The sequence below is a fragment of the Grampus griseus genome, assembly GCF_964374135.1.
Source record: "Grampus griseus genome assembly, chromosome: 9".
Lineage (NCBI taxonomy): Eukaryota > Metazoa > Chordata > Mammalia > Artiodactyla > Delphinidae > Grampus > Grampus griseus.
This window is the reverse complement of record NC_139003.1, coordinates 32,756,332-32,772,272: the sequence shown is the minus strand read 5'-3', so window position 1 is coordinate 32,772,272 and position 15,941 is coordinate 32,756,332. Positions and strand designations below refer to the sequence as shown.

The 15,941-nt window shown below is 39.7% G+C and overlaps 1 protein-coding gene across 2 annotated transcripts in view; it reads left to right on the top strand.

Annotated features, from left to right (window-relative positions):
- MET (MET proto-oncogene, receptor tyrosine kinase) overlaps positions 1-15,941 on the top strand; it is a 128,349-nt gene that overhangs the window by 63,704 nt on the left and 48,704 nt on the right. For both annotated transcript variants that reach the window (XM_082661474.1, XM_082661475.1), the window contains exon 3: positions 6,044-6,235. In XM_082661474.1, coding sequence (XP_082517600.1) covers positions 6,044-6,235 — 192 coding nt within the window. The remainder of the gene's footprint in view (positions 1-6,043; positions 6,236-15,941) is intronic.

Sequence of the window (15,941 nt, the reverse complement as noted above, 5' to 3'; positions counted from 1 at the left end):
CTATCCACTATTCTTATTCTTTGTCACTGTTTCCCCTCCCCCATCCAATAAAACACATTACTTTTTTTTTTTTTTTTTTAGCTGAGTGGGGTCTTAGTTGCCTCACGGGCTTTCTCTAGTTGCAGCAAGCGGGGGCTACTCTTTGTTAAGGTGCGCAGACTTCTCATTGCGGTGGCTTCTCTTGTTGCAGAGCACAGGCTCTAGGCGCACAGGCTTCAGTGGTTGTGGCACACAGGCTCAGTAGTTGTGGCTCGCGGGCTCTAGAGCACAGGCTCAGTATTTGTGGTGCACCGGCTTTGTTGCTTCGCGATATGTGGGATTTTCCCAGACCAGGGATCGAACCGTGTTCCTTTCATTGGCAGGCAGATTCTTAACCCCCGCGCCACCAGGGAAGTCCCAAAACACATTACTTCTGTCATTCAAAAGACATCGTAAAGAGAGACTTTAGGAGAGAGCCAGCCTTCAGGTTTACGTGAGCAGGGAGTGGGTGTCAGTGGCCAGCGGGAGGGGGCCATCAGCTGCCAAAGTAAATGCAAGAATCCAAAAATGGGAAGGGTCTTGTGTCAGGATAGTCACTCTGAGATTCCCATGGTGTCCTAGATGGTCACCTGACCATCTTAATGGAAAATCTTAATGCCTTAGTGGAAAAAAGACTAAGCATGTTAATCAAGGCAGGTTAGGATGTCATACTAAGGAGACTGGACTTTTCCTGCAGGCCTTTGGGAAGCAATTAAAATTTTGAAGAAGGAAGTAACTGCTTCAAGGCAGATGAGATGGGAGACAGGAAGGCCAGTGAGGAACACCTATCCTGGGGCAGGCGTGCAGGGGTGGCTGGAGAGCTGCACAGGAGAGACACTGCAGACAGAGTTGAGCGAGACCTGGAAACTGCTTGGATGTGAGAGATGCTGGAGAAAGAGGAGTTGGTGATGGCTGAAATTTCGAGTGACCGGGATGGAATAATGTCGTTAACCAAAATAGGTGACAAAGAGGTAAATTTGAGAGCCATGCTAACTAGAGCAGCCCAAAATGCTAGTGGTCATTTCTGTGCCATGGTCCAGAAAATAATGATTAATTCCAGCCTTTCTCTCAGAAAAGGAATCAGGGGTGGGCAAATCTATCAATACATTTCCTTCTTTGAAGCGTTGTGGGTTTACATGTTAAATGATAACTTTCGTTAAGTGATTCCAACTCTCTTAGAGTTACAACTTCCCTAACTTTCAGTTTCTCATACATAAAGTGAGGGACTGGAGTAAGATGGTCTCTAAGGCCCTTTCCATTTTTCTAATTGTACAACTCTCGGAACTTTGCCCAGAATAGTAAACAGTAGCAAAAGCAATTCATGAGCTTGAGAGTCAGAGAGAGTTAAATTCGAATGCCTGTTCCAGTGTGAACCTGTGGCCACCACCTTTGGCTGCCCTGCATCTCCTCCTGAAACTCAGTGTGATAAAACCTCCCAGGGCTGCTGTGAGTCTGCTTGTACGTGAAAATGCCCAACTCAGTGCCTGGCACAGTGTAGGTGCAGGGTAAAGATTGATTTCCTCCCTCCCTTCCTTCCTTCCTTCCTTCTTCCTCCCTTTGTTACCAAAGAGAGAGCATTAGTCTGGCTCCTCAACTGGTGCTGGGGGAAAACTTTCTCTGTAGGCTCTTCTGCAGTGCCCCAAAGCAGCTGTTGTACCAGAGAACTGCTTTTCACCAGATATGTTCACTTTTACCCCCAAACACGAGACCTTTGGCTTTAAGAGAAGCACGAGTGGCAAGGAGAGGGTAGTGGGTCTGTAGTTGTTCTTCCAGCTGGACGCAGTCCCACTCCAACATCACACCAGGAACTGTGTGTAAAGTGGTGAGAAGTCACCCCATCTTTCCTGCACAAATGAGCAACAAACACGTTCACTCGTTACCTGTAAGGGACATGGTGAATCAGATGGAGTATTTACAAGATACCTTACCTTTGCAATGCTGAGAGTTTAAACCAAGGCTCCCTCTAATAGTTAAAGGTCTAACTATTCAAGCATAACGACAGCCCGCAGCTCTGTAAGCCAGTTCCTGCCACACTGACCCCAGGCGTCGAGTTTATCAGGATTCTCAGCAGGAATAGACAAGGAGTAGTCCCCCTCTCCTGCAGTGAACACTGGAATGTTACGTTTTCCTCGAAGTTAGTGCCCCTCTCCTGCAGATCTCAGCTGAGGAGAAAATGAAAAAGAAAAAGGTTGGGGTCCCCTGGCTTCTGAAATTTGAATGCCACTTGACCCTGACATGATGTTGGGTTTTCGGCTCCATTGCACAATTTTTTAAGATCAAGGAGCTCTGTACATCCTATTCCAACATTGTTCAGTGTTTCTATACTTTGGAATTTGTTTGTGGGGGGGTGGGGGACAGGAATCCCTCTCAGTTCTTGAGGAAGTACCATTTAGAGACCTTACTGTTTCCTGAAGGAGAAGCCTTGAAGTGTGGAGTATAAATATTGCATTAACTCTGATGCAGAGTTCTACACTTATTAAGCCTTACATGTGAGAAAACAGACACATAGAAGCTAAAGTTCTGGTCCTGTTTCTCTCCCTTCATTTAGAAAAGATCAGTGAGGTCCTGCAGGTTTGCAGACACTCAGATGCATCTAAACCTCTGTTCTCCAGCTCGCCCTATTCAGCAAGGCAGACCACAAAGCAAGCTGGGGAGGCAAATGAGCTTTATGCCTGGTTACTTTGCAAACTGGAGTATAATTGCATTCATTTTTCAGCAGGCAGTTGTTAAATACCTACAGTGTGCTAGGCAGTGTACACAGTGGGGATAAAAGATAAATGAGACAGTTCCTGGACTCTTGTTGATAGTAGGCTGCTACTAGTTTACAATCTAAGACTCTACTCCACAATTTGCCAATTGTTTTATATGCTGATGAATCCATCATATCTCCACCAGCACCGAACCCCAAGTCAAGTCTGAGGCTTTAAAGTTCCCAGAATGCCACCTAGACATTGGAAAAAAGGGAGAACAAGAAATGAACAAAATCACAGAAGCTGACTCTGAAGAGCAGCCACCTCTGTAACGGAATACTTCAGAAGGGCTTTGATTTAAAAATGTCCTCTGCTCCTTTAAGAAGCTTCCCTGGTTCTAGCACTCTCTGCAAAATGGATGATTGATCACCAATGGAAACTTAATTACCAATTAATTGGTAACTATTGAACTGACAGTACATCTCAGTTATCTGCTACTCCTCAGAGCAATCTATAGCACTTTAGTGAAGAAAAGTTTCCAATTAAATAGTAAAATAGCACTCATAAATATATCAAAAAATGTCTAGAACTAGAACATCTTATTAAAAGTCATAGGTTTAGCATCTCTGAGACTCTCTGTTTGCTAACGTATCACCATTTAAAATAAAAAAGTAGCTGTTGCTGTATAAAACAGGATGTTAGGTGATATTTAACCATAAAAGTTAATACATGTAAGAACTTTGCATTCTATGTGACAGAAGTTTGACATTAAGGAGTAAGGTTATTTTACATAAGGGTAACTAAATTTTTTATTTCAGTTTGTTCTTAAGCACTAAGTTGGTTTGAAATATGCTCTAACAACTTTCTGATTATTACAAATATAATAGGACAATAATAGAAAATCTCTAATCTTCAAATCATTTTCCTGGACTTGTAGCTACATACAAAGATGTGTAAAACTGAGCTGTTTCTCTCTTTCTTCAAGTTAGACTTTGTCTTCTTTATACACCTTCTTGCCCCCCATTATCTTCCCCAAAGTTACCAATTTGCAATGATCTTGTCAGGACAGTCGGGGTCAGTCACTCCATTTGTCCCTTATAAACTCATAAACTATCCCTATTCCTGAAAAAAAAAACAGCTTTAGTAATATTGGTTCATATCTTCACACTCATTCCCCATCTACCCATAATTGATTTACTTACTTGTTCATTTATTCAATTAGTATTTATTAAACATCTACTATGTGTGATATTTCATCTACTACTAACAATACAGTGGTAAACAAGCAGGGTCCCTAAAGACAGGGAGCCACTTGGGAGAAGTCTCACATCACTCTTATATCACACAAGCGAATAGTAGTTGCAGCTATAATGAGTGCTATTTCACATAGTAAATGGTATTATGACAGTCTATAATAGAAGCATTTGACCTAGATATTGGGGTCAGGGCAGGCCTTCTGAGGAACTGATGACAAGCTGAGATCTGAAGGAGGCATTGGAGGTGGAAGGAGCATTCCAGGCAGAGGGAACAGCATGTGCAGAGGCCCTGTCATGGAGGACACATAGCTATTTAGAGAACTAAGAGAAGGCCAGCTCACTGGAGCATAGAGAGCAAGGAAGAACACAGCGCAGGGTGAGTCTGGAGAATTTGAGCAGGAACCAGATGATGCAGGATCCAATGGGGCATGTTAAAAGTTTTGTCCTTGATCCCGAAGAGCAGTGGGGAAATGTTCAGTGTTTTAAGCAGAGTGACATGATGAGATTTGTGGTTTAAAAAGAAAATTTGGCTGCAGTGTGGAGAATGGACCTAGAAAGAGATTAGATGAGATTGGACGGGGCAGGTCCAGTTAAGAAGCCATTGTCATAGTTCAGGAAAGGATGGAGGTGCCTTCGATGAAGGTTGCCGTGGTAGAGATAGAGAAAACTGTAGAGACCCAGGAGATATTTAGAAAGTGCAATTGATGGGAATTGGTGATGGACTGTGTATGGGGAGGAATGACGGATGACACTTAGATTTCTGACTTGTGCACCTGGAGAAATGGTGCAGCCATTTGCTGGGGTGCATTATATCACAAGGTCAGGCATGGGGGAAGATTGTGTTTTCTACTTTGGTCATGTTGAGCCTGAGGTCTTTGAGACATCTGAGTTCAGATTTCATAGGCAGTTTGATAAATGCACAGTCAGCTCAGAGAAGCAAGTTAGCCTGGAGGTACAAATGTGAGTGTCAACTAAATAGAGTAAAACTGAGATATCCTGGGTGGGGAGTATGAAGAGTGAGTGAGCAGAGGAGCAGCTCTAGGATGGAGTCTTGAGAAACTCTAACATTGACAGGCAAGCATGGATGGTCCTGCAAAGGAGACAAATGTTACAATCTGAGAAGTAGTAGAAGGAAGACCAGCAGACTGAAGTGTCAAGGTGAAGGGAGGGATCCATAGTACTTAAATTGTCATGTATTAGTGAACAATATTCTTTAAATCCTTTCACTTAAAGTTAAAGCTAAAAGATAAATACCTGATTTAGTGGTAATTGCCTTTTAGTTAGCTGGTTAACAAAGCATTTGATGCACAACTTTTACATTTTTGGAGCCTTTCACCATAATGAGGACAAATACCCTGTGTTCTCTGTGCTGGGTTCTATTATAAGAGATTTCTGTAAACTAGCTCATTTAATCTTTACAACAGCTCTGTAAGGTAAGTACATTTCTGTAATTCTCTCAATTTTACAAATGGAGGAACTATAACAGAGATAACATGGATTTCACAAACACAGGGAGGTTATAGAAATTACATACAACGAGTAACCATTAAGGACCAGGGTTCAATGCAGGCACCTAGGTCTGGAGTCTGTGCTCTGACACTTCCCCATGAATTATCCGCACCACCCCACTGCGCACAAATGCACACGTTTTAAAATACAATGTCCTAGTGTGATTCTGACATTTATGATTATTCGAGTTGATATTCATCTCTTTGGACTTGCCTGCTAGAAGCATTACCTTCATATCCAGGCCTGAAACATTCATAGTTTTGTTTTTCTTTTACTAGCATCAGCTAAGTTCCATTTTTATGTACGTACATATCAAACCATGATACAAACTGTGAGGGAAAGATTTGCCCCTGGTTTTAGAGTCTGTATATACACAGCAGCACCTACTGGTACTAGAGTCATTTAGGTCACTAGAATTGTTTCTGCCTCTCCGGGACTATTTGTGTATTTGCAAACTGTCTATTATCCTTGCCATTCCCTCCAAGCTCTAAAAAGACACACCAAAAAGGTTTCTTAATAGCTTGCTCACATCTGGACTCACATTAATTCTATGACCATATTTTATTCCAGACACTTTTGAGAAATTCATCAGGCTGCGAAGTGCGCAGTGATGAATACCGAACGGAGTTTACCACAGCTTTGCAGCGCGTTGACTTATTCATGGGCCAGTTCAACCAAGTCCTCTTAACATCTATATCCACCTTTATTAAAGGAGACCTCACCATCGCTAATCTTGGAACGTCAGAGGGTCGATTCATGCAGGTACATACTTTCTGAGAGTGGCTGTGTCTGTTTTATCCGGTGTTATGCAGTTAATTTCCTTCTCTTTTTACAGTAAGGTGTTTGCAAATACTGTAAGTGAGAATCACAGTGGAAGCTAGAGGCATAGACTGAAAGCAAAACAATGAAGCTTGGTCCACTTTTTATGAAATGTATGGCCTATTTTCCGTTGTTAAATTCTTAAAGCTTTCAGTTTAAATGTGGTTGCTTTAATTTTCTTGCCTGGAATGGTTTGGGGGTTTTTTTTCCATTCATGATTTCTATCACATGATTGGAAAATAAAATGAAACAATTAAAGCGCTTCCAGGCGATGTTTTCCTATTTCAAGGGAAGCTACGGATCAAAAGAGAGCTATTGTGTGAACCGTGCGTCTCCATGAGAAGAAACATTCACATCATTGAGAAATATTGGCAGGAGTTAGGAAGGGACGTTATCATCAAAATCCCATTGTAACTCCAGTTCTCCTGATTCTGCAAAATGATGGGATCAGACACAAAAAAGTGCAAACACTGGGGAAAAAAGATCCGGATTTTGTTAAGAAATACCTTTAATGGATAGCAACAGTATTTCCATACAATAAAAGTTCACATTTCAGACTTGCAGTTATCGTGTCCCCTAGATACAAGAACCCTAGCACTTTGCAGAAATTAAAATGCTCTCGTGTTGGGTCTGTTTTGCTGCTTTAATAGTTATTGGTAGTGCTTTCAACATGAGTTCATTAGTAGATTCTTGGTTAAGGCACAGTGACGATGGTATCTATTGGAAATGTTGACTTTCCACAAAGACTAGAAATTTCTTTTAAAGAAGGATGTTTATTTCATAATCATCTGACATAATTAACAGCCCAGTCCGGCAATGACTTTTAGTAAACGAATTGAGGACGATGATGTTTTCCTATGACTTGCCCATCTGTACATTCTCTATCTGTATTCTTTAACAAATATACACTGTCTTATAGCAGTCTGGGTACTGATCAAATGTTTTTCTTCTACTAGTGGGCATGGTGGAATTTTTTCAAAATCATGAAACGTGTAAATACAACTTTCCCACCTCATAATGAATCATATATTGTAGATCCTGTTATCTAAATAATCCCACACTTGGTCTCCCCTCCTCCTATTGCTTCACAATTAACTACACTTTTGCTCCCACTCCCCCAGCCCAGTGTTCTTATTCACCCACTTCAGAACATTCAATGCTGTCCTTAACTCCTCAAAATGTGAAGGAGAGATGCCCAGTCTCCTCCCACACAGACAAGCACTCTAACATATTTGAAATATGATCGTACCTATTATCCTTGTAAAATGTGTTTGTTATGTGATGTTTATATGTGTTTTTAGTTCACGTTGATGTTATTCTGTAGAATTCCAAGAAAAATCTAAAGGAGGATGACTGAATTCCTCTATTGAATTCCTATTGTGTTCACTATGTTGATTTGCTTCCCTTTATCTTTTTTCTGCTTTTCTTTTTTTCTTAATTGTCTAATACCTCACCAATCCAGTTCCATATTAATAAACTTTCTACAGTCACTTTAGGTCTGACACTTTTTCACATCATAAGGTTCCTAGCCTATTTCCAGATTCTAAAGAATTCCATTTTTAGATAGATTGCTTTAATAGCTAAGTAAATTCTACTGTGTGACAGATTTCACAACCCAAGTGATATGTTATATACATCAGTCTCATTATAATAGAAATGCTTTAACATTTCTATTAAAAATGTAACAAATGTTTTATTCTTGTCTCCCAGCATTTTCATAAAAGAAGCCATAGTACACCTTTGCATCCATAACACCAAAGATGAAAATAAGTATATGAGTAGATATTTATTTTATGAAAAGCACTGATATCCTTGATTTTTTTTTTAAACCAGGTGGCTCTTAATTCATCAAATATGTATCAAGAAGGTACTAACTTCGCTTTACTAGGCAAGTAAGTGCAGCAAAGGAAGCAGTGACACAGAACCTGCCTCTGAGGAACTGAAATTTCAGTAGGGGAAATAAAAACATGTATCTGACACGAAGAGTAGAGAAAACAAAGACATAAAAAACACAGGGCTACTGAAACCCACAAAGAGAGGATCTCTTTCTCTGACACTTGCCCAGAAGAATTCCATTTAGTAAAATTTTATGTAAATAAACCTCAACCATTTAAAGGATAAAAGAGTCAACATCACTGAAACCCAGTTTGTTTACAGCAAATAAAGTGGAGGCGGAGTCAGGAGTGCAGCAGAAATTTGGGGACCATCCAGCTTAATCTATCCAAGCGGTAACCTGCCAAGTTCTGTAAATGTTTTGACTGCACTGAAGTGCTGAATCTGTGGCCAAGCCTAAGTTTCTACAACCCATGTTTTAATAATACTATGAAGTTTCTGTTACAATATAGAAGGGACATAATTTTCCCAAAGACAGCTGCCATACATGAAAAGGAATAGAAAAATGATTTTACTTCCTTCCTACCCTGAAGCCTAAAGGCAAAGTTGCTTTGCAAATGTTTTCTCCCAAGAGTTTGCAGCTGTTTCTGCCTTTCCCATTGTGCTTATGTTCAACTCTGACTGGGAATACAAGCTTCAGCCCCAGCTGTCGGGTGCAAAGTGAATCAGGTATTTCACAGTGGTTATTTGATTAGAAAGAATTATATTGTTTAGCTAACAATATTATACGTATGGAAGAGAAGACATTTTTGACATGTTTTTAACATTTAAACGTGTAACTTACACAGGTGCAGCTATGTCTAAATATACTAATGTGTACATACATTCAAGTCTATCTGTAGAGCTATGTCAGTGTAGATATAGATTTCAAAAACAGTTTTTATTTGTGTGATCACTCTGGGATGCTCTGAAGTAAAATAATATGATAAGCAATGTTTGAGATAGTATAAGTAAACAGTAAGAACACGCCTTCTTACGAATTTTGGAGGCAGAGCGGATGTAGAAAAGAACAAGGCTGGGGAACATGAGCACAGTGTTCAGGGCTACATGGGAGAGGGAAGCAGGATACTCATGAAGATCACAGGACTAATCACAGGGATTGCCCACATCTCCCCTTCTGAGCTCCTCATCTAATCTACATCCAAAAACAATGCTTGCTTGATTTTTTTTTTACAGCACTTATATAAGGCCTTTAATCTCTAGATGCAAGCATCGTTATTAAAATATTTGTGCATGACTGTCAGGCCAGGGAGAGCAAGTGGATGGGGGTGGGGTGGGAGTGGGGAGGCACTTTCAAGACTTGTTGCAAGTTCAGCTCCACATTCACTGGGCAGCTACCTTGTCTATATACAGTGGCCACTGCCTGAGCACTGTCACAGATTTCATTAGGTTCTTTGGCATTATCCTTGCTCTTCTCCCATCACCCTTTCCCCTCTCCCCAATTCCTTGATGCTGTTACCACCCATAACCCCTTTTCTCTTGTGCCTCTTAACTGGACTAGTTGGTCTTAAGCAAGAAACTTCAAGAGGTAGGGACCACCTAAAAAGACATCGTTAGCTCATGATCATTACTTATGACCATCACTTAAAGGATTATGTTAGTAATCAGTGAACTTGACAATAATTACTCACTTCTAGTAAGAAGAATCGATTCATCTATTGACCTCCTGTCTCTAAATTTCTTCAGTTCCTGTGCTGCCATCATGGCATGTCAGTGCTTTGTGCTCGAAGCCTGCAGCATACATTTCATTTGGGATTACTGCTATTTTAGACTATGTAGACACAGATCATCAACTCATCAGTGCTGTGAGCAGCCTGCAGAGACACAGCCAAACAAAGCTTGAACTTGAACATTCCTTTTCAGCGATTGCTAACTTACCCGTCTCCTTTATAAAATGCTCAGATAAAAATATCATCTGCCTGTTTTTAAGGTGCACATCATTGATTTAGTTACATCTCTAAAGAATGGTAGCTTTGCTATATTTCTTTAGAGGAAAATATACTTCATGGGTTCTGAAATTTCTTTTGGGAGAAAAAGTACCTGTTGTAAATAATAATTTCAGAGTTATGTCCATAACAAAAAATTAAGCCCAGCTCGTATATAGTCTCCTAAAATGAATTAATGCATGGTCTTGAAATATATATATCTTATAAACTCTTATAGCATAGAAACTTAAAACACCATACATATTTGAAACCATGGGAAAGTGCTAACCTTTTGTTTGTTTTGGGTTTTTTGGTAGCAGGGAATAACTGGAATTTCTTGTTTGGGTGCTTATTTGAAAAAATGGAGAGACATTTTAAAACAGAAAATATATTTATCAGTAGTTTTTTCAAAATTCAGACAGATATACTCTATATATAGATTGGCGAATCCCACAATCATTGTATTTGGAATACTGATTTGAAAGTATTGGATTTTTTTTAATTTTTACAAATGTACTAGCTTATTTGGTTTTTAGATGCTTGAAATTTTTTACAAAGTTCTCAGTTTGGTATTGACTCATTTTGACTCACTCTGACTCATTTCAAAAAGTTGAAACACACATACACATCGGTATTATAATCATTAAAAAAATTGTTTTACTTTTTGTACATACCCTGGCCTTTATAGTGTCAGGTTGGTATAGAAGCTCTTGTGCCCACTTACCAAAAAAAGAGTGAAAGAACAGAGCAAAGTTTCATTTAATTCAACTTTTGCCACCTGGTACTTTGTTTTACTACTTCTAATTTTGAGTTGTCAGCACCAATCAGCAATTTCCACTTCTTATGTTTCATTTTTTTAATTCCAGAAAATTAGATGTTTACCTTGGTTGAAACAAAACTCTTTATATCTGATTTCTTTCTAAACAAATACCGATTTCTCTCACATACTTAAGATATACACCTATAGCTGGTGTTTTAGTCAGTTCGGGCTGTTGTAGCAAATTACTATAGACTAGGTGGCTTAAAAAAACAAACATTTATTTCTCACAGTTCTGGAGGCTGAGAATTCCAAGATCAAGGTGCCAGCAGATCTGGAGTCTAATGAGGGCCTGCTTCCGGGTCCACAGATTGCCATCTTCTCACTGTGTCCTCACGTGGTGGAAAGAGGGCACGAGAACTCTCTGGGGTCCCATTTATAGGGCACTTACCTCATTCATGAGAGCTTCACCCTCACGACCTAAGCAGCATCCAAAGGCCTCATCTCTTCACACCATCACACTGAGGATTAGGATTTCAACATAGGAACTTGGGGGGGGGGGGGACACAAATATTCAGTACATTGCAAAAGGCATCAGAAACCATACCTTGAAAATGCAAACCAAACTCTTGAAGGTTATCTAAATGTCTGAAGCATTAAAAAAAAACCATCCCTTCATCAAGGCTTACGTAGGCTTATTATTTCAGTCTATTCATATGTTTAAGCAATAGATATGCCTTTTGGACCTACTATGTGCCAGATCTGTACTAGAAACTAGAGAGAAAGCAGACTCATTTCCTGGATCTGTAAGTTCACATCCAGTTATAACCCAGTTTGTTTATTAATGGTGTCATCTCCTTCACTTACATTTTTTTTTCCCTCTCTCAATTCACTGGGGAACGTGCTGCATCTCCCACGCTGCTTCTCCTAGTGAGAATCCATTTTTGTTTCTTCTACCCCTCCCCCACCTCCAGCCTCTCTAGATCTCTGTTTTACAAAAGTCCAGTCTGACCATGAGGTATGTTCTTCAGAGAACTGGTTGGGAGGCTGAGCAGGTGATGCCCAAGTGTCAGTCTCAGGCAGGAGGAATGGATGGAAGGCTGTGAACCTTCAGAAGTAAACTTGTCTTTTACTTAATTTAAGGAAACATTTTGCAGATAAATACAAACCAAAACCACAATGAAGTACCACTTCACACCTACTAGGATGGCTATAATCAAGAAAACAGAAAATAACAAATGTCAGTAAGGATGTGAAGAAATTGGAACACTCATACATTGCTGATGGGAATGTAGAATTATGCATCCCATATGGAAAATGGTCTGGCGGTTCCTCAAAAGGTTAAACATAGAGTTACCGTTAAGACCCAACAATTCCACTCCTAGGTATATATCCAACAGAAGTGAAAATATATATTCTCACCAAAAGTTAGACTTGGATGTTCCTAGCAGCATTATTCACAGTAGCCAAAAAGTAGAAACAACCCAATGTCCATCAACTGATAAATGGATAAATAAAATATAGTATATTCATACAAAGGAATATTATTTGGCAATAAAAAGGAATGACGTACTGATACATACTCTAACATGGATGAACCTTGAAAACATTAAGTGAAAGAAGCCAGTTACAAAAGACCACATATTGTAGGGTTCCATTTACATGAAATGTCCAGAATAGGAAAATCTGGGGAGATAGAAAGTAGATTAGTGGTTGCCAGGAACTGGAGGGTATGACGGGCTAGGGTGGATGATGGCTAAGGGGTGTGGGGTTTCTGAGGTAATGAAAATATTCCAAAATTAGTTGTGAAGATGGTTGCACAAATCTGTGAATATGCTAAAAACCACTGAATTGTCTACTTTAAAAAAATGAGGAGAAAAACCACGTATCTCACGTTATGTGAGAAACAATATCTCATGTTAAATTGTATTCATCCTTCCTAAAGAAAATTAAATTCTATAACAGTTTAATCAAAAGTAGAACTCTGGGGCTTCCCTGGTGGCGCAGTGGTTGAGTGTCCACCTGCCAATGCAGGGGACACGGGTTGGTGCCCCGGTCTGGGAAGATCCCACATGCCACGGAGTGGCTGGGCCCGTGAGCCAGGGCCGCTGAGCCTGCGCATCTGGAGCCTGTGCTCCGCAACGGGAGAGGCTACAACAGTGAGAGGCCCGTGTAATGCAAAAAATAAAAAATAGAACTCTGTCTGTGGGGTGAAGAGGTCTGGCCTTTATGTATTTATAGATATATTACATAGAATTACTTTGTTCAGGGTCATGAATTTAGGGCCCTAGCCACAAGGTTTTATTTTATTTTTACATATATTTCTTCCCCTGTCCTCCCCCAGGTAATTTGAGATCATAGCCACCACAGTCAAGTAAATTCAGATTCCTCCCTACTCCCTCACCCTAGTCTTGTATTTTCAAGAACATTAAAGAAAATGGTTTTGAGAACTAAACACTAAAGATTAGTTGTCACAGTAGAAACTCAAAAGATAGTTGCCAGTCTTCTATTTCTTGCTCATTGTCCTAAGACTGCCAGGTGATTTATCATAAGAATTAAATTTAAATGCTGGATTCTGTTCTGTCCTTAGAAATATCTCCATGACAACCAAAAGGAACTCCTAACTTCTTGCAAACATTGCTTCGGGAGTATTTTGAGAGTTAAAGTGGTTACCCACTCATTTAGAATTCTGGCAATAAGAGAAAGTGAGGAATTAATGATAGAAACAATAGCAATAGGTATCCCTCCAGAGAAAGGGCTAATGATCAACTAAAAATGTATCTGCATCTGTGATATGACCTCTGCTTGAAACTCCAAGCAGTCGTCTCACTTTTCCACACAGCCTTCCTGTCTTCTCTGGTTCATTCCTTTTTCTATAACAAGCCACACTTATCCTAGCTCATGATCAAAAGTTGAGCTTGCCAGCTGTACTAATAACATTTCCTCTGTGCCGTCAAAAACTAGTTAGATGTGGAGTCTTTCTCCTTAGGCACACTTAACTTGTGCAGCCAAGATTACTGAAACAAGGAGTATTTGGCAAGGCAAATATATTGTGAAATTTGTTTTAACGCTTTGACTCATAAGTGGCTCTTGGGAGCTCAGAGTTGAAGTTTTTTATTGGTATTTACTCTGGTGCTCCAAGAGTAGATCAGTTGAGTGTTTAAAAAGAGGTCAAGCAAACAGATTCTGGCATGAGATAAAGCTCCTTGGAAACCTGACTCTTGTACTTTCTAGCTGAGATTCTCTGTCATCTTTTCTTTATGGAAAACAATAGTACCTACCCTGTAGGATTATTGTGAGGAGTAAATAAAATACCCATTTAAAGGCTCAGTTACCATCATATATGGTGTTCTTCAGACAAAAAGTCTTAACTGGTAATGCACCAAATCAATCTATCCAAGTTCCAGAGATGCAAAGAGCTCCTTTATGAAAAGAGTAATGTTAATCCTTTCTGGGAAATGAATATTTGGATGGGCTTAAGATAGTTGATAAAGTCAAAGATGATGACCTATTAATTAAGAAGGGATTTCTTATTATAGATAGGGGAAATGATATTAAAGAGAGCAAGAAGATAGGAGACAAAACAGTAGGAGGAGGTGACTGTTATGTAGCAGGTCTGAATAGAATGGAAGGTATAAGAGAGACAGAAACAAAATGCAAATACCTATAGGCAGGTTCAGAGGGATGAATGATCTCCAGTGAAGTAGAAAGCACAGAATGAGGCAGAGAACAGAGTCAGGTTATTAAGAGAGGCTGGTGTATTGTTTTGGTTTTTACTTGTGTGTGAGAAAATGAAAATTTTTTTCACCTTTTCAGTTTGAAGTGATTGACAACAATCAGGGAAATATGAAAAAATTGGGGGGCAGGGAGGAGTGAGGGGGAGGAAAAACAAAAGGTGGTGAGCACCAGAAGTACGTCAAGATAGAAAAATTGGTTAACTGAAATCTGGATAACTTGGGACAGAAGTTTGGTGTTCTGATAGTCTGCTTGTAACCAGCACCCAAAGGGAGGTAGGACTGGTAATTGAACTTCTTTTTACTTCCTTACAAAAGTCACAAATAACTATTTGGCCCTAAATTTAGGAATAACAGTAGTTTCCATCCTTTCCCATTCTGACCAAATGACCTTCGATCCGTCACTTAACTTCTGTGCAAATATAGCCACCCTGCTTAATGGAGTTGTTTTGAAAGTGTTGAGTGTTTGGGATAGAACAAATGTTAGAAAAAAAATGTCATGGTGTTTAATTTTTATAGTTCTGTGTGAGCGTGGTTGGTTTCTCTATCAACAGTCCACTCTCTGGGAGCAAATTAGGGACTTTGGGAATCTTCCCAAATTGTTTCAGGCAACTTGACTCCTTTATTATACTGAAGAAAAAATTTACTACTGGTTCCCCAAAACATTTGTATGTTGTGTGTTTGTTAGAGTACTACGCAGTTCATTCCCGTTTTATGGATAAGAAAGCTGAGGTAGAAGGAGTAGTTATTTATTATTTAATCCTAATCTCACAGCTGCCCACGTTTGTCCCATGATTTCAAACACATGGCAAATAAACGCACTTTCAGTGAAATGTAAAAGGGTATTTGGATGTCAGGCAATTTCACAAAGTCAATTCCAAGCCCAGAGCTATGCTCAGCCTCCTGTACCCTCCTGTAGATACAACCTTATGCCCTATTTAAGAATGAGAGTCCCTCTGAGTGCTCCTAAACTCTCCTATAGTCTGAGTGTTCATCTCAGATAGTCATCTGATTTTATACCTGGACTTCATTATTACTGGGTTCTAGCAGCTGGGCAGATGGAAATTATATAACTGAGAACCATCCCAAATTAGAAATACCTAACAGCAAGAATCACACCAGTCATCAAACCTCATTTCCAAGGCATTGTTAAAACCATCAGGCCTTATTGTAACACCAGGCCAAGAAGCAGAACTTTAGTTATAATCAAAGTAAAAAAGTATGATGGGACAATGGTCTGTAAGAAATGACAGCACACCATTTCTAAGTTAGCTGAGGGCCTATTTTGACCTCAAGATCTATACATATGGCTTAAGAATAGCAAAGCTGGAACCAAATCC